This window comes from Mesoplodon bidens (genome assembly GCF_964165515.1).
Source record: "Mesoplodon bidens genome assembly, chromosome: 4".
Taxonomy (NCBI): domain Eukaryota; kingdom Metazoa; phylum Chordata; class Mammalia; order Artiodactyla; family Ziphiidae; genus Mesoplodon; species Mesoplodon bidens.
Window position 1 is genome coordinate 30,344,331 of NC_138160.1, and position 27,947 is coordinate 30,372,277.

At 39.3% G+C, this 27,947-nt stretch overlaps 1 protein-coding gene across 1 annotated transcript; it reads left to right on the forward strand.

Annotated features, from left to right (window-relative positions):
- Positions 1-141: 141 nt before the first annotated feature.
- IL7R (interleukin 7 receptor) lies at positions 142-27,947 on the forward strand. Its single transcript, XM_081233134.1, has 8 exons — positions 142-230; positions 4,911-5,049; positions 16,502-16,659; positions 21,772-21,929; positions 24,003-24,171; positions 25,634-25,727; positions 26,664-26,739; positions 27,145-27,947. Exons 1-8 carry the CDS (start codon positions 149-151, stop codon positions 27,646-27,648), a joined length of 1,380 nt encoding a protein of 459 aa, XP_081089260.1. The 5' UTR covers positions 142-148; the 3' UTR covers positions 27,649-27,947.

Here is a 27,947-nt window from a genome sequence, read left to right on the forward strand (position 1 = left end):
TTATACTTCCCCCAATACTTCCCCCCTGTGGTTAAACAAGTATAAAGTCCTAAAACTGTAGATTTAAGTTGCCCTCTCTGTGTCTCTCATTCATTCCTCCCTACATGTAGGCTCACGCGCCTGCCCTCTCCTCTCTTTCTTTCTCAGAATGATACCTCTAGGTATTGCTTTCGGTATGGTTTTCTATTTACTTCAAGCCGTTTCTGGAGAAAGTGGCTATGCAGAGAATGGTGAGTCATTTCTAACTTTTCTTTAGGATTTCAGATGATCTCTAGCATCTGTTTCAGGTTGCTCAGATCCCTAACAGACCAAAGTAGGGCACTGGGTTAGAAGGGAATTTGAGGGCTTGCCATGTAGTCAGTCATTTTGTGCATTCTAAGCACCAGGACAGGGGGCCTGGGGACAACACTGTGAGTGGTTTGTAAAGGCTTAGAATTGTCAAGGGATGCACTTGGCTCTCCCAGTGTGGATCTTACATATTGGTCAATGCCTCTGCTCCTACAAAAAGAACACCCACAGAGACACACTGGTTATGCTTGTTGGAGAATCTTCAAGGTAATTTTTTCTTGTCAAGAAATGAAGCTCATTTTGTTTTGTTTAGCTTTTTAGAAGGTCCTGAAAGCTTCACTTTCAAGATAAAATAATATCCAGGAGCAAGAGCTTTGTCTGCACTTACCTTTGCTATATCCTCAGCACCTACTCTAACATCTAGAACATAGTACACATTTAATAAATATTTGAAAATTTCTTCAAAATACTTTAGTTTTGGTAGAATCGTGTGGTATTCTCAGTGAATAACTGAATAGGGTTAAGATCTGAGTGAGTTCTCATTGAAATATATTTAACTATCTCCATGTCAACAATTTTACCATCATATAATAATTATCTTTGGGATCCTTAAAATACTTAGTATCTAGAGGCAGATGCTGCCTACTTTGTAAATCCGTTGTAATTACAACTGAACCATACACAAAGGTGAAATAGTCCAGAGGAGCCACCTGGAAACTTGGACCACCAAATTGCTCCTGAAAATTAAATGCTTTCACTTTAAGACTTACAAAGTGTTTGCTTAATGAAGATATCAAACATATCAGCCTAATGACTCAGCTTGGATATCTTTAGTCACATAATTTCTAAGGATGGAAAACCCTAGAATATTTTCTTTAAGGAACTTGTCAGAGGGTTGACATTTTTCGCAGTGTGGCTGTAAATAAATCACTTTGTGGGAGATGATGATTATTTCATGGTAAATGTTGTCTTGTGTCTGTAGATAGATGCTTGGCACGTAACACATAAATCTTACTCTTTGGAGTATAGTATATGCCTTCTATTTCTCCCTGCTGGTCATATTATTTTGAAAAGGAATTAGCAATTTTAATTGAAAGCTGAGATTTCACTTCAACTTTTAAAATTTCAGGGTTTTTTAGGAGATTTGTAACCACCCATCCACATGATTACATCAAAATACTTCCTGGTTTGGGGTGCCAGGAATTCAAAATAATCAACTGTGGTTTGTTAAAAGATGAGTTAATTCTCTGATAACCACAAGAGTGATCAAGAGAAGAAAGGGATACTTTTTAAAAATCCAAACCATTTATACTTTTACTCAACTAAGCCCTTTCAGTAGGAAGCTTTTAAACCACACTGCCTTGTCTATAATATATAGTTCAAAAAACCTAATTTTTATAATGAGCTTTTAAAACATAATAGGTTAACTCACTGTTAAAAGCTCTATGTAATTTCAAAGCCATAGTCATAATAACACCTTTGACAGAGAACTCTTTTTCAAAGGAGGCCCAAATGTTTCATGTATATTCTCAGAATTAGAATTCTTATTTTACCTTTTCATTTCTTATTTCTCAAAAAATTGTGATAAAGTAGCTAACCCTGATTGAGTGCTTACTGTGTTCTAAGAAGTTTCTGTATACATTTATTCAATGATTCCTCATGATAACATGAATTTAAATATCAGAACTCTGAAGCTTAGAAAGGTCGAATAACCTGATGGAAGACCACAGCTACACAGAATAGCCAGGATTTTAACCCACATCTGTTCAGCTCTGGTGCCAGAGGTCTTAACCACTGTGTATATGATGCTTAACTAAGCTTAGAGCAGGTATAACATTCTCTTTGTAAAATGTCATGCGATTTTGCAGGTTATTGAGGAGAATTTTTCTTGTATACAAAGCAACTTGGCTCAGTAACACCTGCTAAAGAGCCAATGAGCTGTTTCTCAAAACATGGCCATTTTAATTGTATGACCACTGCTTTTTTTCTCTTTTATTGAAGTATAGTTAACTTACAATGTTGTGTTAGTTTCAAGTGTACAACAAAGTGATTCAGTTATACATACATATATATATATATATATATATACATATATATATATATATATATATATATATTCTTTTTCAGGTTCTTTTCCATTGTAGATTACTATCAGATATTGAGTATAGTTCCCTGTGCTATACAGTAGTTCCTTGTTATTTACCTACTTTATGTATAGTAGTGTGTATATGTTAATCCCAAACTCCTAATTTATCTCCCTCCGCCTCCCACTATCCCTTTTGGCAACCATGAGTTTGTTTTCTATGTTTTCTATGTCTTTTGTAAATACATTCATTTGTATCATTTTTTAGATTCCACATGTAAGCAATGTCATACGATATTTGTCTTTCTCTGTCTGTCTTATTTAACCTCTAGGTCCATCCATGCTGCTGCAATGACATTATTTCATTCTTTTTTATGGTGAAGTAATATTCCATTGTATATGTATACCACCTCTTCTTTATCCATTCATCTGTCAATGGACATTTAGATTGCTTCCATGTCTTGGTTATTGTAAATGGTCACTGCTTTAGAAAATGTATAAGAATATACAGCAAACTCACTTTGCCAGATTTGATGGCTAAGGGTAGTGGGAGTGCTTTGTTCTGTTAACACCCGGGATCTTCTAGACTCTGCTCTCTCTGGCTTACATTGTATGTTGAAGAATTTGGAGACAAAGATGATCCACAAATGTCTGAATCCAAATAGTAATGTAGGTTCTGTTGTACAAGATTGGTGGAAGTTCTAAAGAAGAGAAAACATTAAGAGAGCATGAGTACTGCCATATAAGGGCAGGCTAAAGCCACACAGAGCCATTCCATCAAGAAATGTGCCAGCAATTAGGGGACTAGATCTCACTCTATAAGATTAGGAACGAATATGTTTTGAAATGGGGGCCCTAAATGGTGGGCTGCCCCTCATTATTTAAAATTGTCATTAATAAGAGGGCCATACCTTTCTGAAATTACATAAGGAGTCTTTGCTGGTGGCAGAATTGTGAGCCGGATAGATTCTAGGTATAGTCAGAAAGAGCAGTGCACACAGCTCTTATCTAGATGTGGCTTTTTGAGATTTGTCACTTTGACTGAACCGACCTTTCTCTCAACTGGTTGATCCACTCACAACCAGCTTTAGTAACTTTCCCATAGAACTAATGGATTATTGAAGTAAAGTGGATGCTGCTTGTAATCCCATGGCCTACAGGACACTAAACTGGGGTTTGATTTTTAGTATATTGTCTATCTTATTTAAAGCCCCTAGAGCATCTATTTTCTAGTATCAATGGGCCAAAGTAATTTCTAGTATCATTGGACTTAGAAGCAATCATAGCTCACACTCAGCCTGAGAATGGCTTTGGTTACTCTGGATTTTCTCAGATCCCAGTTGGAGTATATTTGCTGGCATAGTCTTCTCTATTAAATATTGTAAAATAGGGCTTCCCTGGTGGCACAGTGGTTGAGAGTCCGCCTGCCGATGCAGGAGACACGGGTTTGTGCCCCGGTCCGGGAAGATCCCACATGCCGTGGAGTGGCTGGGCCCGTGAGCCATGGCCACTGAGCCTGCGCGTCTGGAGCCTGTGCTCCACAACGGGAGAGGCCACAACAGTGAGAGGCCCGTGTACCACAAAATATATATATATGTATATATATATATATATATATATATATATATATATATATATATACATATATATATATAGTAAAATATACACACAAAATATCTATATAATCTTAAGGGCCTCAACCCAGCTTAAGAAATCAAATACTATCTCTGACACACAATACTTTCCAAAAGTGGTGGCAAAAAAATTCTGGTTCCCCACATACTTCCAGAATTTTGCTAATACCTAGAAAATGCAATATCTCTAAAAGAAGGTTGCATAAGCACAGAAATAGTATCTATAAGATTCATGGGAAGGCCCACCAGATCTGAGTCCTGTCATGTAATTTTTCCTAATCATGTTTGCCTCAGTTAGTAGCTTAAGACAATTTGCCTTATATAAATATTCACACAATGGAGATAATCAATGGTACTTTTAGTTAGGATGCCTATTTAGGCAAGGGAAAGTTACCATTTTAAAAAAGTGAACTTTTGAATGCAAGTTAGCTATCACCTTCTTTCATTCAAAAAAAATTCTTGGGAGGGAATAAATGAAGATTAGTAATAAAGCCCAAGACTAGATTAGGTAGCACATAAATAATAAAGTATCTCATTTGAAATGTATACTAACAAAAAAATTCCCATTTATATAAAAGAAAGTGTGTGTTTAGTGTCTCATTCTAGACCTCCAATGCACTAACCCAATGGCAGAGATATTTAGAAATCTTAGGAGGCTATTTATTAATTGTGATGACTTTTTTTCTATTAGAAAAAAAATCTGTGCTCATTAGGTTTTGTTTTGGTTTTGTTATTTTGTTTGTTTGAAATCCTATTTCTTGTCTTTGTCTTTGGACTTTCCTTCTTTAAACAATCATCATTCCTTTATGTCCACCACAGAAGGCTGCCATTTTATCAGTCACTCCAGGTTTCAAAAGGATGCGCTTATTTGCTTCATTAACAGCTGTAGGTTTGTTCTTTCCCAGGAGACTTTGATGATGCAGAAATGGATGACTACTCATTCTCGTGCTACAGTCAGCTGGAAGTGGATGGATCCCAGCACTTGCTGACCTGCGCATTTGACGACCCAGACGTCAACAGCACCAATATGGAATTTGAAATATGGTAAGGAATGGTGCCTTCAGTGGGTGCTTAGAAATCCTCTGTCTCTCTTTCGTATACTGTACAGCACCAGCTGCAAAGGCGAGAGTGTGGGAGCTAATTATCAAATATTAAAATTGAATAAATTCCAAAAACTTCCTGGAACTCCTTGTCCTTCACCAAGAGACTCAAGCAAAGCAACTTTCAAGAGTTCATCTTTCAGGTCCCACTGCTACAGCCAAAGGACAGTATGGATGTAGGAGATCCCACATCCCTCCTGACTTCATGGCAGAATTTAAATTCTGGTTCTTCTGGGACACTCATCCCCCAAAAGCTCTTTGCCCAACATGAGACAATGTAGTGTCTTGAAGCTGCACTTGAGGGCAGGTGCTTGGTTTCTAATCCCAACACGAGCACTTACTAGCTTTTTAATCTAGAGTAAGTTGTACAACTTATCTATGCCTTAGTTTCTTCACGTGTTAAATGAGATATACCACCTCATAGGGAGATGTGATGCTTAAATAATTTAATACTTTAATAATTTAAGCAGAAGACACATCCGGTATGTAATAAGGAATGAAAAAGAGGCATTAAGTCAAAACTGTATGAATCTAGACTTAACTGCCATCCCCTTGACACAGTTTGACTTCAGATGGTACTCTCAATACCAGTTTTCCAAAAATCCACAGAAATAAATTGGCTCTTGGTTTCATGGGGTCTCTGAGAAAAGGTAAAAAGAAAGAGAAAGTCTCTGTCTGGTTTGAAGGTTTGGTAAAGAACTCAGAGAACTTTATCTTCTCCTTCTTTCACAAATCATCTCTTATTGCCAAGGGTTACTATTTCTAATGACTTAAAAAAAATACTCGACCGTGAAATTCTGACTTGTGGCTATTTCCAAATTCATATCAGATGACCTAATTTTAGTTAGTTGCCTAGTAAGGAAAGTCAAGATCCACCAGTACTAAAAGAGGGCTTCTTAAATTCCATAGACACTCAGCCAATCCTCCACAATATATAGTCTAGACAAGCCCTGAATCCCATGTCTTATGTTAATTCCCTACATCTGTTCATGCAGTGCCTTCCGCTATGGTCATTGGATAGACATGACCTTGGACTTGAATTCCATAGTGTGTTCTCTGTCTGCCTCTGTCAGTTCACTTCTATAACATGCTTTCCAGGAATAAAATATATCAGGAGAAGAGGAACCTACAATGTTCAGAATCTGTGCAGCAACTAGACTCCACTAAGGCAGCCGAACAACTCATTCAAAAGATGCACTCATTTTTGTGGGCAAAACCCTCTGCAACACAGAGGTCTGCTTTGGGCTCTCCAGCCAGGCGGGTGGTGAACTGCAGTGGTTTTTCTTGGGGAGGCTGAGGCTGACCTTCTGTCCACTTTCATTCACAATGGTCTTTGACCACTTCCTTGGCCACTTGAGCAAACTTTCCCTCTTCCTTTAACAAGTCTCTTGATTTCTCCTGTTATATTTTAATCTGTCCATAGCCTCTGTTTGGGTTTTTCAGTTGGGTTCAGATATTTCTGTTGGAAAGCGATTGTTTTAAGACACGTTTTCAGTGTGAAAGTATAAGTTTGAAGCCCTTGGTAGGTTAAGGTGCTTCTGGAGAGAAGCCATTTTCGCAAAGGTATCCACACCTTGAGGGAGAGATTTGTGCAACTCCTGGGTTCAGAGTAGTGATGTAGCTCAAGTTAAAGCCACTTAAATAGAGTGCTGTACTTGCTGCTTTGGTTGGGCTTCTTTTCCACAATGAAACCAGCTTTATTCGAGCTTTTTTTTCTGTGAATATAAATTTATAAAGAAAGAAATTGTAAATTATTGAAAACTGTGAGTTCTGCTGAAGTCATTACCCAGGTGGGATTGTTGATAGAAACCAGACGTTGTTTGCCAGAGGGTTCACCAGGGACATTTTCTAACAAACATTGCCTGATCTGGCCGCCAGTCTCCCAGGCTCAGAAACCCATTACTTAGTGTTCAGTGTGCAGATCCATCTCTCAGGGATGGACTTGGATTAGCCAAAATCACAGAGTTGGATTGCCAGGATTCCAGTTGACAACTTTACATGGACAGATGCAACTATCATAGTGACCCAAATGTTCACCCCAGGCTCAGGTGTTTGCGGGGAGGAGGGAAAGAGAGGACCAGTAGGTTGTACATCAATATAAATCCACTCTCACTGGGGGATCTAGAAATTCTTCATTCACCAGAACCCTAACCAGCTCCCAGGTACCTGGAATGACAAAGCAGAGGTGCTGGAAACAGGCAGGGAGGTTGGAATCCCAGTAGCGGCACTAGCTCTGTGACCTGTGGAGTCATTTAAGCTCTGATCTTAACAATCACCTTGCACTGAAGTAGAAGGTTTAGTGTCTCGCTTATGGTCAGTGCCTGTAAACGGTACTTAATTCTCTCAGTGTCGTCAGATTTTCATTAAAAATGTGATCCAAAGGTTCAGTAAATACAGCAAAACAAAGGAAATTTGTTTGTTGATGTTAAGACCAGAGTTAATTTGATTCATATCTCAAAGTGGTTAGTTTTTCTAAATTTAGTTGCCATCATTTAAAAATCTAGGTATCTCTTTAAAAATCAGATTTGGTAATGCTGGGCCTAGACAGCAAAAATTAGTTGAACAGAATTCTGATTGCTTCTATAGATGGGGAATTAAATCTCAGTCCTGAAGTTAGGCTCACTTTTCTCATTTCTATTACCCACGTGGACATAATAGGCATGTAAATGTGGGACCCTGCTTTTTAGGTGTCTGCATAACTTTCATAGCTCTCAGAAGGTAACTATATTTCCTTTATTTCCACATTCTTGGGGGCACCACAGTCACTCCCAGGTACCGCCTACAGATACCACTTCAAATATGTCATTTTTTTTTGTTTTCATCAATTACCACCAACATCACAGGCTGCATCCTGCCAAATCTACTTCATGCTCCTGACTTAACTAGCAATATCTGTCAAGTGTTTTTAATTTATTCCTTTCTACAGTAATCCATATTAACTTTCAAAGGTGTTTAATACTTTTGAGAAGATTCTGTCTTTTTGGGCCAAATGAGGAATAATGAGGCATCTATGGTTGTTTTTAGTATTTTCATGTAAGTATCTGTTTGCACCAACAAGAGAAATGTATTTATCATACTAAACTCCCGGCGATTGCAGGAGGTTTAGGAAGGTGGCGTTGGGGTGAAGAATCAGGTGCAGTGGTCCCAAGCAGTCTCTCCCTGTTTTCAGAACAAAGGAATTTGTGTGAATGGCTTAGGTTTGATGTCCCTTAGGAACGTCCTACAGGGCCAAATTTGCTAGCCTATAGTACTACTTGGGTACTTGTAGTGATCTCTTCACCAAAATACCCTAGAACAGCTCTATCCAACAGAAATACAATGTAATCCACAAATGTGTGAGTGATATAAGTAATTTAAACTTTCCTAGTAGCCTCATTTAAAAAAAAGAAATAGGTGAAAATTAATTTTAATATTTTATTTAATGTAATATTGCTGAAATATTATCATTTCAACCTATAATCTGTATGAACAAAAAATATTCATGAGCTATTTTACATTCTTTTGCATTCTACATCTTCAGAATCTGGTATTTCATATTTAGAGCACATCTCAATTTGGATAAGCCATATTTCAAGTGTTCAATATCCACATGTGGGGTATGGCTATTGTGTTGGCCAGTGAAATCCCAGAACATTCCTAATCCCAGCAATACACAGTTAGCAACCAAGTAAGCTGTTTTAATTTAATTAAGTGAATTGAAATGAATTGGATTGAACTGAGATGAGCCACTCATGGGGGGTACACTGAGTTTCCTCCAATCGCCTAAAGTCAGGGTTAGTGGCACAAAGCAAGGCTGTCTGTTCTAGACCACAGCTGTCTCTTAGTCTTCCGGCGCAGCTTCCCCTCCACATAGGGCAGCTCCTAGAGCTCAGAGCCCATAAAAGGAGGCCCAGGCTCACAAGACAGCCATATGGTGATCCTTTATTTTTCTTGTTTATTACTTGCACTCCCTGAAGAGCAGGAATGAACTAAGAATGCCATTTTAGATTCTTCTTAAATGTCCAAGAGTACCGGGACCTTGCTACATGTTAAGGATCTGCAGTGGAATATTCCACACATGCTTTACTTACAAATACATCCTAAACTCAATGATTGAACCAAAAGCCATTTCCTTCTAATTCCTCCATAGCACGTTTACCTAAAGTTCAGAAATGGGATCCTGACCCAGTTCTCCTCTTCCATCCTTACTCATCAAACCATGACAGTGTTGCCATCTTCAGAACATTCCATCTGACAGTCTTCTCAAGTTTGTTCCTTGGTATCCGTCTAGCTTACCTTAAAATTTTGCTTTTTATTTTTACTCTTCTCCAAATGGGAAAACCCATGTAGCCCAACAAGGGGCATACTCTAGAAACTCCAACACACACACACACACACACACACACACACACACACTCAAAGCCAGAAGTGCATACCCTAAATAACAGTTAACAAAAAAGCTATATTGGGGGGGGGGGATTTTTTAAGGAATGTCCCACAAACAATAAATATTTTTAGCCAATTATTAAACTTAAAATTTATTCATCAATCTTACGTTTTCATGACTGCAGGAGCTTAACCACAAAGACCACAGCAGCCCAAAGGTGAGAGGTTCTTCACGTAAAGCTGAGGCATTCTCCTCAGATTTTAACTCCATGCCCACCTCGCCTCAAGCCACACAGACATGTTCCTTCTGCTCAGACTTCAGGAATGATCCTGGAAAGGGCTCACATGGGCACATGCACAGAAAAGTGCACACACATCCAACTCACCATGGAAAACCAACACACATTCTTGGTTGTTGGAAATAAATGACCTTTATAGACTATACTGCCTATAATTTTTTTAAAATCTGATTAATGAGAAGAATTCTCTTCATGGAAGCAAAGTTTTTTCTTCCACAATCCTCACTTCCAATTTGACCCAACTATGCCTCCTTTTTGGGCTATTTGGCTGGATTTAAAGACCATGTAAGAAAAACAAACTGGTAATCATGGTTACCACAGGAGATGTGAATTAAATAGAGGGTTGAAGGAAAGAAATGAGTAATTTTACTTTTACTCTGCACTGTTTATTTTTACAGTAAGAATACATATTCTGCTTTACTTCCTTATTTTTTATGTGGTTTAATTTAATTTCACTTTCTTTTTTGATTACCATTGATTTGGGGGACAAAGTTTACCTATGGTAAAATGTACAGATATTAAGTGAGTTTGGTTTTTTTTTGTAAATACTTCAACTCTTTTTTTTTTTTTTTTGCGGTATGCAGGCCTCTCACTGCTGTGGCCTCTCCCGTTGCGGAGCACAGGCTCTGGACGCGCAGGCTCAGCGGCATGGCTCACGGGCCCAGCCGCTCCGCGGCATGTGGGATCTTCCCGGACCGGGGCACGAACCCGTGTCCCGTGCATCGGCAGGCGGACTCTCAACCACTGTGCCACCAGGGAAGCCCAATACTTCAACTCTTTAGTCAACTTTGTTTTTTATAATTTTTTTTTTTTTTGGACTGCATTGGGTCTTCGTTGCTGTGCGCAGGCTTCCTCTAGTTGCGGCGAGCGGGAGCTACTCTTCATTGCGGTGCACGGGCTTCTCACTGCAGTGGCTTCTCGTTGTGAAGCACAGGCTCTAGGCGCGTGGACTTCAGTAGTTGTGGCTCGCGGGCTCTAGAGCGCAGGCTCAGTAGTTGCGGCGCACGGGCTTAGTTGCTCCGCAGCATGTGGGATCTTCCCAGAGCAGGGATCAAACCTGTGTCCCCTGCATTGGCAGGTGGATTCTCAGCAACTGCGCCACGAGGGACGTCCCTTAAATGAGTTTTGAGAAACATTGGACATGTTGCTATCACCTCAGTTGAGATATAGAACCTTTCTTTCACCCTAGAAGGATGCCTCACGTCCCCTTCCAGTCTTTCCGCTTCTCCTGTGAGCAATCACAGTTCTGAAATCTATCACCCTTTGGTTTTGCCCGTTTCTGATAGTTCTCATAAATGAAATAACACACTGCTCACTCTTTTCTGTTTGACTTCTTTCACACAACAAAATGTTTTTGAGATTTATCTACGTTGATGCTTATCTCATAGCTCACCTTTTCAGTTGCTGCATGTTAATTCCACTGTTCAAATATATCACAAATTGTTAATCCTTTCTTGATGGACGTTGGAGTTTTTTCAAGTTTGAGGCTACTCTTTTTAAAGTAACTATTAACATTCTTATACAAATCAGTTTGTTGGTACATATTTTCATTTCTCTGTGGTAAAAACCTCAGAGTAAATTTCTGTATCACACAGTAGGTGTGTATTTAACTTTGTAAGAAACTACCCAACAAGTTTTCCAAAGTGATTATACCATTCTACTACCAGCGATGTATGAGAGCTACACATGATTTCCAATATTTGGCTTTGAAAGTGTATCTCATGATTTTATTTACATTTCTCAAATAACAAATAACGTTGACCAGCTTTTCAGGTACAGTTGGCCATTTGTATGTCTTCTTTTGCCAAGTATCTGTTAAAGTCTTTTGTCTTTTTTCATTGAATTATTTGTCCTTTTATTATTGATCGATGTGAATTCTTTATATGTTCTGGATACAATTCTGATGTTAGATATATGTCCTACAACTATTTTCTGCTAGTCTGTAGCTTGCCATTTCATTTTATTAATGACATATTTTAATAAGCAGGAGGTTTTCATTTTGATGAAGACCAATGTATTTCATTTTTCTCTTTTATGTTTAGTGTTTTTTGTGTGATGACTGTCTGTCTACACTCAAATCTAGGAGGATATTTTCTTATGTTTTCTTCTAAACAGTTTACAGTTTTAATCTTTATATTTAGAGTTATACTCCATACCCAATTAATTTTTGTGAGATTGAGGTTCATATTTTCCACACATTTGCTCAGTTGTTCCAGGACAATTTGCTGAAAAGATTTATTTCCATTGAATTGATTGAGTGCATGTTTTAAAATCAAGTAACCTTATGTGTATGAGTCTCTTTCTGAACACTCTATGTTTTCCATTGACTAATATTTCTGTCATTGTGCCAGTGCTAAGCTGTCTTGATTATCATAAATTTATAGTAAGTTTGAAATCAAGTGTTCTGTGTCCTCCTTATTTGTTCTACTTTTTTCAAAGTTGTTTTGACTATTCTGAGTTCTTTGAGTTTCCACATAAATTTTGGAATCAGCTTGTCGATTTATTTTAAATCCTGCTGAGATTTTGATTAAAATTATATACACCGATTTGGGGGAAATTTCCATTTTTCAGCACTGGTTTTGCTAATCCATGAATGTAGCTCTCTATTTATTTAGATCTCCTTTAATACCTCTCAGGAATGTTTTGTAATTTCCATTGCAAAGGCCTTAAACATCTTTTATTAATTTTATTTCTAAGCATTTTGTTTTTATTGCTATCATAAGTGGAGCTGTTATTTTTTTAATTTACTTTCCAATTTTTGGACGCTAGTCTATAGAAATATAATTGACTTTTGTATACCGACCTTAGTGAATTCACTATATTCGTTCCTGTGATTGTGTTGGAGAACCTTTAAAGTTTTCCATGTGAACAAACATGTCTGCAAGTAAAGAAAGTCTTATTTTCTTTCTTTTCAAACTGGTGATTTTTATTTGTTTCTCTTGCCTTATGCACCGGCTGGAACCTCCAGTGCACTGTTGAATAAAAGCTGTGAAAAATAGATATCCCTCCCTTGTCCTTACCTTAGGAGAAAACCGTTCACTTGTTCACCATTAGGTATGTTATTAACTATAGACCTTTTGTAAATGCCTTTTATCAGGTTGAGGATGTGTCTGCTGAGAGTTTTATCATAAATGGATGTTGAATTTTGTCATATGTTTTTTCTAATCACTTGAGTTGATCAGATTATTTATGCCTTTTATTCTGTTCATGTGGTGAATTGTATTGATTGATCTTTGATTGTTGAACCTACCTTGATTTCCTGCATGCATCCCACTTTGTCATTATGTGTTAATATCATATATTGACATTTTCTTGAGGAACATTAATTTGTAAATTTCTTTTCTGTAATATTTTTGCCAGCTTTCCGTACCAGATTTGAGCTAACTTCATAAAATAAGTTGGGAGGGGTTCATTTCTCCTCTATTTTCTGAAAGAATTTGTGTAGGAGTGGCACTATTTTGTATATATACGATAGAATTCACTAGCTTTATCTGGGCATAAAGTTTTCTTTGTAGAAAAGCTTATTAATAATAAATTGAACTTCTTTGAAAGAAAGGGAACTATTGAAACATTCAATTTCTTCCTTATTTTCACTTTTGGGCACTATCTCTTTTTAGATTACTCTAACTGTTGCAATATTCAACCGTTTCTTAGAGTTTGCTTAGAGTTAATGTACTATTTCATGTAAAATGTAAGAAACTTGCAACAATATAGTTGTACTTATCACATTCTACCCTTTGTACTACTGTCATATATTTTATATCTACATATATTGGGTTATGGTTTTTGGGGTTTTTTTGGCTGCATGGGGTCTTCGTTGCTGCGCGTGGGCTTTCTCTAGTTGTGGAGAGTGGGGGTTACTCTTCATTGTGGTGTGCAGGCTTCTCATTGCAGTGGCCTCTCTTGTTGTGGAGCATGGGCTCTAGGCACGTGGGCTTCAGTAGTTGTGGCATGCAGGCTCAGTAGTTGTGTCTCGTGGGCTCTAGAGCACAGGCTCAGTAGTTGTGGCTCACGAGCTTAGTTGCTCCACAGCATGTGGGATCTTCCCAGACTAGAGCCCAATCTTTGTCCCCTGAATTGGCAGGCGGATTCTTAACCACTGCGCCACCAGGGAAGTCCCTACATATATTGTTAATGCCACAATAACGTTACAGTATTTGCTTTAAACAATCTTTATCTTTAAAGAATTTAAGAGAAGAAAATATGTATTGGCTTTTTTTTTGTATTGGCTTTTTTATTTATTCTGGTAAACCTAATTGCTTCCTGTAGATCTGAAATTCCACCTATTATTATTTCCTTTTGGTCTAAAGTACTTGCTAAAACAAATTATCTCAATTTTTATATAGGTGGAAATATCCTTATTTTGCCTTCATTATTGAAGAATATTTTGTAGTGTAAGGATTCAAAGTGGACATATTTTTCCCCTTCCAGAGTTTTAAATATATTATTCCAATGTCTTCTCGTCCACATAATTTCTGATGAGAAGTGATATTTTTCTCTGGATGCTTTCAAGATTTCTTATTTGCCTTTGCTTTTCAGCCATTTGACTATGATGTACCTAGGTGTGGTTTCCTTTGTATTTATCCTGCTTGGATTGGCTGAGTTTTTTAAACCTAAAAGTTGATATTTTTTGCTACATTTGGGAAATTTGAGCAAACATTATTTCTTTAAATATTTTTTAGTCAAATTCTTTCTTTTTGTTCTGGAAGTCTAATTACATATTTATTTATCCTCTTGATATTGTCCCACAGGTCAATAAGACTTTCTTTCTGTTGTTTTAGATTAAATACTTTCTATTGATCTATCTTCAGCTTCACCAACCTTTTCTTCTGCCTTCTTCTATCTGCTATTAAGTCCATCCCATACATTCAGTACATTTTTAAAATTTTTAAATTTGTACTTGTCAGTTACAGTATTTCCATTTTGTTCTCTCTTATAGTTTCCACTTCTCCACTAAGATTCTGCATTCATTCAATAATTGTAACCATATTTTTTAAACATATTTACAAAAGCTTTTGAAAAGTTCTTTTCTGCTAGTTCCAACATCCAGGTCTTCTTGGCCTCAGTTTCCATTGACTGCTTTTTATCTTCACTATTTGTCACATTTTTCTATTTCTGCTCTTTTGTAGTAGCTTTTGAATGTAGGAAGGACACTATCGATAATAGGGTGCTTTGTTTATTCATTGATTGATTGATTGATTGGATTCTGATAACTTCCTCTGGCAAGTGTTAATTTTAACTCTGTTACTCAGTTAACTTGGCTGGATTAATCTTTAAATTCTTCTTTTGAGGCAGCACCAAACATATCTTCTTAGTTCCTTCTAAAACCATCTAACTATTGCCATGGTTTCCTGGGATTTTCCTCCACATCTGCATAATTAAGGGGGCATATAATAATTTAAGCAGAGTTTATATGCAGACTTAGTGTCTTCTATGTCTAAAGTTTCCTCATTTCTAGGCTTTTCTCCCTTAAAAATACCCAGCCACTCAGGCCAACCGAAACTCTGTCCTCTAACTTCTCAAGACAGTAAAACTGTGGCCTTCAGTTAGATTCTAAATGCCCATAATAATGTGACCTGAGAAGTGCCTTCAGATAAAACAAAACAAAACAAACAACCTAGAAACAAGGATCTAATCCACCGTTTTCTAAAGAATTAACTTCCCCTAGTGTCTGCCTGCTTTTGGTTCTTCTCCAATGCTTTTAAATAGTATTTTCAAAAATAGCTTGCTCAAAGTTTTTAGTAGTTATATGTTGATGGTTAGTGTGATATAAGCTACTGTGCCACTACTGGAACTAAACATACTTTCTTTTTAAAATAGGAATTTTTTAAAAGAGTACAATTTGGAGCTTTTGATGTGGTCGCATAGTAGGCAATATTCTCTTTTCTTCAGTTTCCTGAAAGCCTGATTTTAATTGGGAATAAGAGGTCACAGAAGTGACAGAATTCAATTCCTAGAACATTTAATCTAAGGAACATGGGGAGAGGAGTTGATTTTAAAGTCTGTTGATGAGTTAAAAGTGGAACTCGGCCAAAATTACCTATGAAAATTCCCAAATTACCCATTAAGTGTATACGGTTTTATGTATATAATCCTTTAGACTATTTTATTATTTCCTTTAACCCTTTTTTGGTCAATATTTCTTTACAGGCTTTATTTTTTCAATTTATTCCTGCAGGATATGAAAAAAAGAAATTACCTTCCCGCCTAAAGAAATAACTTATCTTCTAATAATCCGTTATTACAAGATAAGAATTTTCCACTATTTTCATGAACATGCTTTGACTATTTCAGGTTCAATTGCATCTAATGCCTGAGTAAATCAATGCTGATTATAATGGCAGCAAAAAGCTATTTTATTTTAATTCTCTGTCTCTCTCAAATATGTATCTAAGGGCTTCCCTGGTGACGCAGTGGTTGAGGGTCCGCCTGCCGATGCAGGGGACGCGGGTTCGTGCCCCGGCCTGGGGTATCCCATGTACGGTGGAGCGGCTAGGCCCGTGGGCCATGGCCTCTGAGCCTGCGCGTCTGGAGCCTGTGCTCCACAACGGGAGAGGCCACAACAGTGAGAGGCCCGCATACAGCAAAAAAAAGAAAAAAAAAAAAAGAAAAATATGCATCTACCCTATGGACAGATTTAAAGCCACACAAATGAAAAGTGGATGTGATACTATTCCTTCTATACAGAAACTCCTACTTGAATTAAGGCCAATTCCTTTTTTGTTTCTACAGTGGGGCTCTTTTGGAGGTAGATTGCCTGAGTTTTAATAAACTACAAGGGATGTATCTCATCAAGACAAAGAAATTCTTACTGATTGGAGACAGTAAAATATGTGTGAAGCTTGGAAGAAAAAGCATGACTTGCAAAAAAATGAACATAGTCAAAATAGGTAAGAAGTTGTATATGGGGTATGTCGCTATTTTTCAGATATCGGAAGACAGATATCTGTGTCTGAACTTTCTGTATGTTAAAGTAGACAAATCATGAAAACTATTTACAATAGAAAATATCAAATTCTCTAATGCATATAATTTCTTAAGAGAAATGAAAGTTTGAAGCTTATGCTATTTATTCTTACTGTGAGAGAACTCTGAGGGTCTTCAAACTGAGCTATGAAAAAGGGTGATTGACACTTACAGATTGCAGGAAGAGTTCATCTGTGTGAAGTGTCTAACTGGAGCTGGGCCTCCTGTACTTCACCCACACATGTCTTTTCCTTCCTCACCTTACCTTTTCCTGAATTCCTTGTAATCTTCTCCCCACATACCTACCTGTGAGTGTATTTAGCAAAATTATCAAGTTATTTTTAAAAGTAAATACGCCTTCTGTATTAGAGTCCTCCAGAGGAAACAGAACCAATAGGATAGATAGATATACATAGATACATAGATGATAGATAGATAGATAGATAGATAGAGATAAAGAGATTCATTTTAAGGAATTGACTGTCATGATTTTAGGGGCTGGCAAGCCTGAAATCTGTAGGGCAAGCCAGAAGGCTAGAAATTCAGGTGAGAGTGGATATAGTGGTTTTGAGTCCAAATTCCAGAGGGCAGACCAGGCAGTCTGGAAACACAAGCAGCATTTCTATGTCGCATTCTTAAGACAAAATTGCTTCTTCTTCAGGGAATCTCAGTGATTGCTTTTAAGGCCTTCATCTGATTGAATGAGGCCTACCACATTTTAGAGAGTAATTATTTTACTCAAAGTCTCCTGATTTAATTGTTAGTCATGTCTTTAAAAATAAAATAACTTTAGATTAGTGTTTAGCCAAACAACTGGGGACCATAGCCTAGCCAAGTTGACACATGAAATTACCATCACACCTTCTTAGGAGACTTACTATTGAGGAGTGATGCATAGTCATATCTGATTTGGCCTAGAATATACATATTAAGTGTAATATGTACGTAGAATATACATATTACACTTGGCCAGAAAAAGTGATAATTATTATATTCCCAAAAAAGTACAATTTGAATTGCTACATTTATCTATATGTTTCCCTTGGTTCTATATAATATCCATATACATAATAATATGAATCATGGATTTCAGTAAATACATTCAATTATCAGGTTGTAAGTCAGTATTAATTACCAATTCACCATTCAGTTGCCAAGCAAATAAAATGATCAGAAAGATTGGGAATATAGACACAAAAAGTTTTCCCATTACTTACAGATTTATCACACTGAGGCAAATAAGGTTCTTTTTCAAAACCTCAGAGACACCCTGGTAGAGGGGAATGTCTAAGCCAGTTATGATATATCAGTGCAATGGAATCCTAACTTCTTGTATTCATTCTACCTATGGAGATTTACAAGTGAAACAATATATGTAGGGAGAAAACTGTTCAAAGTGATTGAAGAGGTGCATTCTCTTTCTGGTTTAAAACACTATGGCTCTGTCTCTCCCTCTTCTCAACCCCCTCCCTTCACCCTCCTAAAAGAAAATTAAAGGTAAGAGAGCAATACTCATTAGAGATGAGAGAGAAACTTGGAATCTAGTCTCAGTTTTGTACCACTAATATAGTAAAGGGGAAAAGCAGAAGTTCCATGTTTGAACAGTCATCTTGTAGAAAAAGCAGAGGTAGAGTAGAAAAGAGACATTAGTCACAACCAGTGTGAGTGCTTAGGGGCGGTGGCACGACAGGATATCTCTGAGTATTGGGACACAGGCAAGCTGAGTTTTGTTCATTTGGAGACTAGGCTGCTATGGATGGATGTTCAGTTTGTGCACAGGGCACTACATCTAGAAGTTCATCATTTACATTGCAAATATGTATTTACTCTCAGAGAGCAGGCAGAGAGGGCAGAGACTCAGTCTTGTGACAGAGTTCTGAAGCCCCAGGGGAGAGCCCCTTCTTAGAAAAACCCACCCCAGCACAGAGGGCCCACATGCATCTTAGTATGTGAGCATGTGAACACTCAGGGCACACCCACAGGCTCTTGGTGGCAGTCTGCCCCGTCAGACTCTCCAGATCTCATATGCCCAGTGCTCTTCGAAGTCCACATTCTGTACCACCCAGCAGATGGAAAACCTGACCGGCTGCCTCCTCTGAGGGACCAGAGGAGAGATAGGGTGTGCACTCTGCGGGTAGCATAGGTCTACAAAGGGGTGCTGTGAGCACCTCGGGGTTTTGAAAGCACGCCTGGGCAAGCAGGATGAGCGGTGGTGGAGACATGTCTCCCAGTAGCATCGTCTTCTGGTTCCTGATGCTACAGTTCATTAATAGAACTGTCATTTAACTAAATTGAAATTGGATGCTGCTGATTAAACCCCAGAGCCAGAGGTCCCCTGCAGCCACCAGTCCCCTCACTCACAATTCCTTCTTAAGGTGTGGGTCCCCAGTAAGGCTGGAGGGGCAGCTTCTGTCTCCCCCCTTTTCTTGTCAGGGTAAATTCATATAATAGTTCACGTTGTGCCAAGAATAAATTAACTTTTTAAGATGTTGCTTGAGGAATGAGCATCTTTTTCTAATTTGCTCAAATATACCATTGGGTTTAGAAGCAGACCTGTGTGGGGAGAGCCTGAACAAGCCAGTGGGAGAGAGCTGAGCACAGAAACAAAAGCTCAATGAAGGAGAGAGAGTTCATTTTTATCATTATTTTTTAGATTCTGCATATAAGTGATATCATATGATATTTGTCTTTCTCTGTCTGGCTTACTTCACTTAGTATGATCATCTCCATGTCCATCCATGTTTCTGCAAATGGCATTATTTCACTCTTTTTAATAGCTGAGTAATATTCCATTGTATATATATATATATATATATATATATATATATATATATATATATATATATATATATATATATATATATATATATATATATATATATATATATATATATATATATATATATATATATATATATATAGCACATCTTCTTTATCTACTCCTCTGTCAACGAACAGTTAGGTTACTTCCATGTCTTGGCTACTGTAAACAGTGCTACAATGAACATTGAGGTGCATGTATCCTTTTGAAGCATGTTTTTCTCCAGACATATGCCCAGGAGTGGGATTGCTGGATCATATGGTAGCTCTGTTTTTAGTTTTTTAAGGAACCTCCATACTGTTCTCCATACAAATGAACTTATTTACAAACCAGAAACAGACTCACAGAATAAACTTAGAGAATGAACTTATGGTTATCAGAGGGGAAGGGGATGGGAGAGGGATAGATTGGGAGTTTGGGATTGACATGTACACACTGCTATATTTAAAACAGATAACCAACAAGGACCTACTGTATAAATAAATTAATTTTTAAAAAAATAAATAAATGAAGGAGAGTGAGACTCAGGATCAGACAGAATTGGACTTACATATTATTAACTCATCCTATGGGGGCTGAACTTAGCTAATTAACCTCTCAGACTCAGTTTCCTCATCAGTATACTGGCAATGAGTGAGTGTTGATGCAAGATGGCGTAACTTAAGCGCTTGGCACTTAGTAAGTATGTAATCAACATTAGTCTGTTCTTCCCTTAATTCTTCCATTATTGAGAGGCCTTGGGAGATGGGGATGTAGCAAGGGATTCAGTCTCAAAGGTTTTGTTGAGAATGTGAATCTTAATCGTCTCCTTGAATGGCAGGTAGAAACTGGCTTGGCTGGTGTCAAAGGACTGATAGTCTTCTCTGTTGGTCTGTTTCTCTACACCCACTACCTTTCCTCCTGCTTCCCTTTGGGGTATCTTCCCTGTTTATAGTGCATCTAAGGGTAAAAAAGGGTAAACTTCCCCTTGCAGAAGACATCCAAGGGTAAAGAAAGAACCACTTCTTCTTTTTCAGTACCTCTGGGGGAATCAAGGCAGGAGACATTTAGGTAGCCACCACTACGAGCAAGTGATTATGACAAGGGGGCCAAACTTCACCACATGAGCTCATTTTACTGGGTCAGCAATTCAGTCTTAAAGCCCAGATCATATAGCCTGGAATCCAGCTCAGTCTACTGCGTGAAGTTGTGATGAACACACACTCCTTCATTAACAATAGATTTAGGTTAGATTTTAACCTATGCATCTCCCAATCTCTGTCTGAGATCAGCCATGCAAACAAGTGGCTGCCCCATCCCTAGACAACTGAGTTCCCAGGCTTTAGTGAGAGAACAGCAAAGAGGCCAAGACAGCGAAGCCCCAAGTCAAGGGTGGGAGGTGGCCTGACACACGTGTGCTCCTAAGATTTCAGTACCTTTCTCCGGGTTTGTTCTGCCTGAAATAATACCTCTCTCCCCCCCCACAGTATTTCATATATGGTGCCTCTGATCCTAGGCAGGTAGACAGGAGGAAGAAGCCAGAGAGGAGTTTAGAGCTAATACAAACAAGACTGAAGGAGCAGGCAACCTGCAGTCACACCAGAAGTTACGAGCCAGGGCCAGGATGCAGATCCCCAGTTTCCATGTAACTGAGATGAGGTGTAAGGCCCCCGGTTTTATCAGAATAACGAAGACTCAAAGTTCAAATTCTCCTGCTTTGGGGCTAGTTAGTAACAAGTCCTCTAGTACTCAAAAGGGGAAGAGAATATGTTTTTGCATAAAATTAGCACTAGCTACTGTAACCAATACGCCCTAAAACATATACCTCCAACACCATAAGTTTACTTCTTGCTCATGTAAGAGCCAAAATGGGTGTTTCTAACCTGTAGGTGGTGCTCCTTCAAGCAACATTCAGGGCTCCTCCATCCTGGGGCTCCACTCTCTTCAACTTATGGCTCCAAGTGGCAGAAGGGGACTGAGCATGGGGTCACACATGTGGGGTTTCTGGGCCAGGATGGGAGGTGGTACACATCACTTCTGCCCACATCCTTCACAAGAACACACCCAACTGCAAGTGAGGCTGGGAAATGTAGTCAGGCTTTGAACCAGGAAGAAGAAGAAATGGTTTTTACTGACCCAGAAAAGGAATGTGATTTTCAGAGTAGATGAACTTTAAAAATTATAATTATTTCCTTGACTACCCTATAGAATGACCTCATTTCTTTTTCCTTTTCAGTTAAACCTGAGGCTCCTTTTGACATAAGAGTCGTCTATCGCAAGGGAGCAAATGACTTTGTGGTGACATTTAATACATCGCACTTACAAAAGAAGTATGTGAAAGAATTAATGCATGAGGTAGCCTACCATCAGGAAAAAAATGAAAATGATTGGATGGTATGTAGGTCAACTACATTTATACATTATAAAATTTATGAAGATGTATATAAAAATATCTTAATAAATAAGTTATATAGAGAGATTAAAATATATAAAACTGTAAAATAGAAACTTCTTAATGCTACTTATTTTATAGTCTCAAAGGTACATTTACCTGGGGAGAGTCCCTAGCAATTTTGTGTTCAAAATGTGCCTTTTACTAAGAGAAGTTCTCCAAAGTGTAAAATGTTTAGGCCTCGCAAAACCTGGATCTCCTCTGTCTCCTTCCTTGCCCTAGCTCTCATTTTTTTCTTGCCCTATTTTTTGTCTTTATATAGTTTCTAAATGAAGTAGTTGGACTAACCATTATAGATTGAGATCCAATCCATCCTCATTATCAGGGGGCCTGAAAAATAATCACATTTAGTGCAACTCTCACAGGCAAATCAAGCAAAAAAAAAAAAAAAGTCACCAAGCTGTAACCACGGTCTGGTTTATTGGAGTTGTGGGAACAGCCTGAAGTAAGTAGGAGAGGAGGTGGAATATTTTTCTTCATTTTTTTTAAGCCTGAGTTCTTAAATCCTTGAAGTAACAGCTTGATTTGTACCCTTCATAATCTGGATGGTTAGACCCCATGAGTCGCTGCGTTTGGAATGGTCTGGCTGTCCTCACAATCTGTTTCAGGGAGAAGGCGGGAGAAAATTAGAACGTCCCAGGGTTTCAGGTTCCTCTGAAGTCACTGGATTAACTTTCGTCCTTTTTGTACCACACAAACAGAAAATGGATAACAGTTGCTTTCTCAAGGGGAAAAGAGATTCTACTTATCCATACTGTTCTCTTTTCTCAGTCCACGATCAGTCTTGTGTGTTTGCAATTTGCTGCCTTACACTACTTACATAAGTATAACGCCCACGCCAAACCTCCTTCTATCCCCACTGACAGACAGGCGCGCACACACACACACACACACACACACACTAGTAGGTTCCCTTGATCTTGCCTTCTTCCAGTCTTTATCTGAAAATTGCATCAGTGGAAAAGCAGAGCAAGGAAGGATTTTGAATAAATGGTACCAAGACAATCAGTTTACTGGGGAAAATTAAGTTTAAAGTTTAACTTGCTCTATGTAACAAAAAAAATTAAAATAGAAGATGTTTTAAGGAAATTATGTTAAAGTGAAACTCTAAACAGGCTAAAACACTTCCAGGTAAATGTTTATATAATCTTGAGATGAGGAAGAACATTCTAAACATAAAAACAGTAAAAGAAAGCAAAAGATGGAAATATGTGACTACATAAAAATAAAGGTTTGTAAATGTCAGCATACACAATAATCAAAATCATAAGGCAAATTAGAAATTAGGCTTAAATTACCACACATACAACTGACAGTTGGTTAATATTCTTAAAATATAAAGAGGTCTTATGAATCATTAAGAAAAGGACAAATATGACAATAGAAAACTTAGCAAGAAAGTTGGAAATGTCTCACAAAATAGGAAATATATAATTTCAATAAGTATAAAAAACTAATAATCAAATAAATCTAAATGTACATAACCATAGGTATTACTTTTTACCTGTCAAATTGATAGAGTACTTTTTCCTCCTAAGGATGACACACATTATTGGAGAGATTATGTCTCTATATTGCTATTCATGATGTAGAATTATATCTTTCCAGAGGAAAATGATTCTTGCTCACTAACCTTACCATTCCCTTTCATCTCTCGTGGGATATGAAATGGGAGGGAAAGAAAAAGAAGAGATTAGAGTGTGGAAAGGAAGGCGGGAGCCTGGGAGTGATTTATACCCTCCCTGACTGGGAGAGCCCAACTCACCTGAATAAAGATAAAGACCCATTTTATCACTGTCCTCCTTGACCACTTGCAGCATTGTTTGTGAGCTCACACTCTGCCCCAATTCTGCTTCCAACCCCTCCACGTCAGAGCTCCTTTCTCTAACAAATATGAGAGAACCTCGAGAGAGTGCCCACATGACTAAAGACACTCAACTTGAAATGATTTGGGAGATGTGAGCACCACCTCTTTTTCCATCTTAAAAATGTAGTGGCCTTTTTTTGCTCTTCAGCACATGAATTTATCCAGTACAAAGTTGATGCTCCTACAGAGACAGCTACAACCCAATGCAATGTATGAGATTAAAGTTCGGTCCATCCCTCACACCAACTATTTTGAAGGCTTCTGGAGTGAATGGAGTCCAAGTTTCCACTTCAGAACTCCAGAGACCAATGGCCCAGGTGAGAAGTGACTGGAGTCTGTTCCCCGCGTAGTGCTTTTCATGTCAAAGTCTGTGAGCGACAGTGAGAGCCAGAGAGATGAAACAAACCCACAAGTTAGGACTCCCCAGAGGGCATTCTTACACTTTCTTTGAAAAATGACCTGCCATCTTTGCCCCTTTTGTGAAGAACGAAGTAGGGGTGGGAGTAGGACTCTTAGTCACTGATCAGCTGATGTAGGCTGTCTGGACTCTACTGTCCTGGACACTCCTGGGAGCCACTAGTTCTGAACAAACTTCCCACCCACTACCTCTAGTTTACCAATTCAGACTGGGATCCCAATGGCTGGTCCGGCCAAGTTCCTCTAGGGAATACCATAGAGGGTGGCAGATGGGTAGGCTGGTGTGGCTTTCCCATGTCTCCTTTTCTAGAATAATGAAGATATCCTGGGGGTCTAGGAACTGAGAACAGCCAGGAGAACCAAAGAGCACAGCTCAGGCAGACCACTGGGGACCCAGAGCACCTCACATATACCTTCCCTTTGGGGGATGCGTAGAACAGCTCTGCTGCACCAGCCTCCCGTCCTTACCCTAGGAATTGCTGAGCCTGCAGGGTAGAGCATCTCCCATCATCCCCCTGCTCAGCTTCTCTCTCTTGGTGGTGGAAGTTGTCTTTAATGTTAGGTCACTTTTAAATTCCAAGTGACAGATGTTCTGGACCTGGTCACCTAAGTCGGTGCTGAAACCGTGTACAAGCTCCTGTGTCCTTGTCTTTTGAAGTGAAAGGCTGACTCAAGAGTTAATGATTGAGAAATGTGAAGGCATAGAAACAAAGAATAGCTATTGGGCTGGGGAACTGGTAACAATTTATAGATTATAAGTCCGCCACATCTGCCACCGAACTCATGGCTCCCTGAGAGATACAGATAAAGGCCTGACACACATTCCTAAGTTGTTTTTAACAGGAAGCACACCCCTACCAGATGAAAACTGCTGACCACAAGAATGTAGAACCAGAAGGTTCTGGTTCTGGTTTGAACCAGAAGGTTGATGATGCTGACTCTCCATTTCCTCCCCACCAACCAATCAGAAGAATGTCCACAAGCTGACTACGCCCTGCTCCTTGAACACTATAAGACTCCTCACTATCCCCTCCAGGGAGGGTCATGTAGTCTTGAGGGCATTAGGCCGCTGTGGCCCCATTTGCTTGGCAAAGCAATAAAAGCTACTCTTTTCCATTTCACCCAAAACTCTGTCTCCACATTTCTATTCAGCACCGGTGAACAGAGGCTGTTTCAGCAACAGGGTCACTTACTGAAGCCCAAATTCCCCCATAAAAGCTAGTACATCATCCTGTTTACTGAAAAGCAACTTTCAAGAAATAACAAATGGGCCCAAGTTACTAAATAAATTCGAAGCATCCTGAAAGTCTCCCCCACGGCACGCTTCATGATTGCTAACCAAGATCTATCCTTGCCTTCCAGGGGAGATGGATCCTGTTTTACTAATTATCAGCATTCTGAGTTTCTTCTCTGTGGCTCTGATGGTCGTTCTGGCCTGTGTGTTGTGGGAAAAAAGGTGAATTTCTTTAACTAATCAAGAGAGTGTTTATGTGGGATTCCAGACAGTCAGAGCTCTAGTCCTGTTTATTGATGAGAAAACTACAAAGGGGAATAAGGCATTTCAGGAATAGCAGTGCCCTATATCCCTCCTCATCCTCAGGCACTGGTGAATTTCCATAGTTAATTTCACAAGAGGTAAAACTATCTAAACTGAACATAGGGCAAATCCTCCCCGCAAACCTTTCCTCCCAAGTGTCCTCAGTGGGTAAGAGCCATCCTTCCAGAATGCCTGGGCAGCTGGAGGGACCCATGGGAAATGAAGAATGTTTTTGAAGTCTTAGCTTTCAGAACACAAATTCATGAGATGTTTGCATTCTACCCCATGTTAGGGACACGCTTGTTTCATCATTTAGACACACAAGTTATTAATGTTTTAGGAAGATGCCCTCAGCACAGGGTCACATACCCGCCCCCCGCCCAAGATACTCCAGTTTCTAAAGTACCACCCTAAAGCAATTTCCCTGTGTAACTTGAAAAGTAGGTCTCACTTCCACCAAAATCACAGCAGAGGAGTTGCTGCCAATGAAGAGAAAAGAAAGATGACAAAGCCTATTTTGGGGGTAGATGAACAGATCAGACTTTAGTTTCATAGCTACATCATTGCCAAGACTTATTGTTCCTTTTCTCCAGGGCTCTTTGCCAGGGGTGGATCATTGTTGTCTGGTTCACAGAGTAGATCACTGACAATGGTCTCTGGTCCAACCCCTCCATGGACTGGTGGGACTCTGAGGCCCAGAGAAAGCAAGTCACTTGTCCAAGATCATCCACCTAGTTGTGGCAGAGCCAAGGCTAGAAGTCTGCTCTTCTGACTGCTGGCTCAGAGTAAGTGGGAAGGTCTATTGTGCCTGCTCCCTCCACCATTCATTTCATCTTCAATGTCCTTTTATTTCAGAATTAAGCCTATCATATGGCCCAGTCTCCCTGATCATAAGAAGACTCTGGAACAACTGTGCAAGAAACCAAAAAAAGTGAGTGCTTCTGGTGCTTCCATCACTATGTCAGAGGCATCCCAGCAGCCAAGAATGATATTGCAGGATGAGGAATGGCTGGACCTCAAGTGTCCATCTTTTGTGTATAACATAACTAGGGTCCCTTATAAGATGCCAGCTGCAGGTTCCTGGAGGTGGGAAACTAAAATGAGATACAAGTCTCAGAATTTCCCAGACTTCCCCAGGGATACTTCAGACCCTGAAGTATCACAGCACCTCCAGAGGCAAAGAGTCAACTAGAACATGTGGGTAATTCTCTTACATACCCTGGTAAACCCCTGTTGGAAAGTTCTTGAGCTCTTTTCCTGAACAGAACATTTGCTGATATGTCTCTCTGGTGCAGTCTTAATGCCTCTCTTTTGTTTTTTTTGTTTTTTGGTGCAGAATTTGAATGTGAGTTTCAATCCTGAAAGTTTCCTGGACTGCCAGATTCATAAGGTGGATGGCATTCAAGCTAGAGACGAAGCAGAAGGCTTTCTGCAAGATCCTCTTCCTCCACAGCTAGAGGAGTCTGAGAAGCAGAGGCTCGGAGGGGGTATGCAGGGCCCCAACTGGCCCTCCGAGCATGTAGGCATCGGCCCAAAAACTTTCAGAGGAGAGTCGTCATTCAGATGCCTGGCTGGGAACATCGGTGTGTGTGATGCCCCTGGGCTCCCCTTCTCCAGGTCCCCAGACTGCAAGGAAGGTGGCAAGAATGAGCCTCTCCTGTACCAAGACCTGCTGCTTGGCCCTGGAACTACAAACAGCACCCTGCCCCCTCTGGTTCCATTCCAACCCGGAACCCTGACATTGAACCCTGCTGCCCAGGGGCAATCCATCCTCACTTCCTTGGGATCAAGTCAAGAAGAAGCCTATGTCACCATGTCCAGCTTCTACCAAAACCAGTGAATTGCAAGAAACCGACGGCCAGAACCATCATGATGAACAAAGATAACCGAGTCCCACTCTCCCTCACAGCACAAAGAAGACAAAATGAAAGCAGCCCCTCGACATGGTCCACAGGGTTCTGAAACAGTGCTTCGACCACACCTCCCTGCTTCAGTGGCAAGAGACAGGAGGCAGGGGCATTCTGCTTCAGGCAATGCAATGATTCATTTATTTCAGAAAGGAAAAAAAGCAGAAAAGAGTGAAAGAAAGGGTGGAGAAAAAATGGAAGGGTGGGGAGGGCAAAAGGGAGCAACGGAAGA

Coding starts and splice junctions, on each gene's coding strand:
- IL7R (XM_081233134.1), top strand. CDS start 149: ATGATACCTCTAGGTATTGCTTTCGGTATGGTTTTCTATTTACTTCAA. Junction 25,728..26,663: donor TGTGTGTTGTGGGAAAAAAG/GTGAATTTCTTT, acceptor CTTTTATTTCAG/AATTAAGCCTATCATATGGC. Junction 26,740..27,144: donor TGTGCAAGAAACCAAAAAAA/GTGAGTGCTTCT, acceptor TTTTTGGTGCAG/AATTTGAATGTGAGTTTCAA.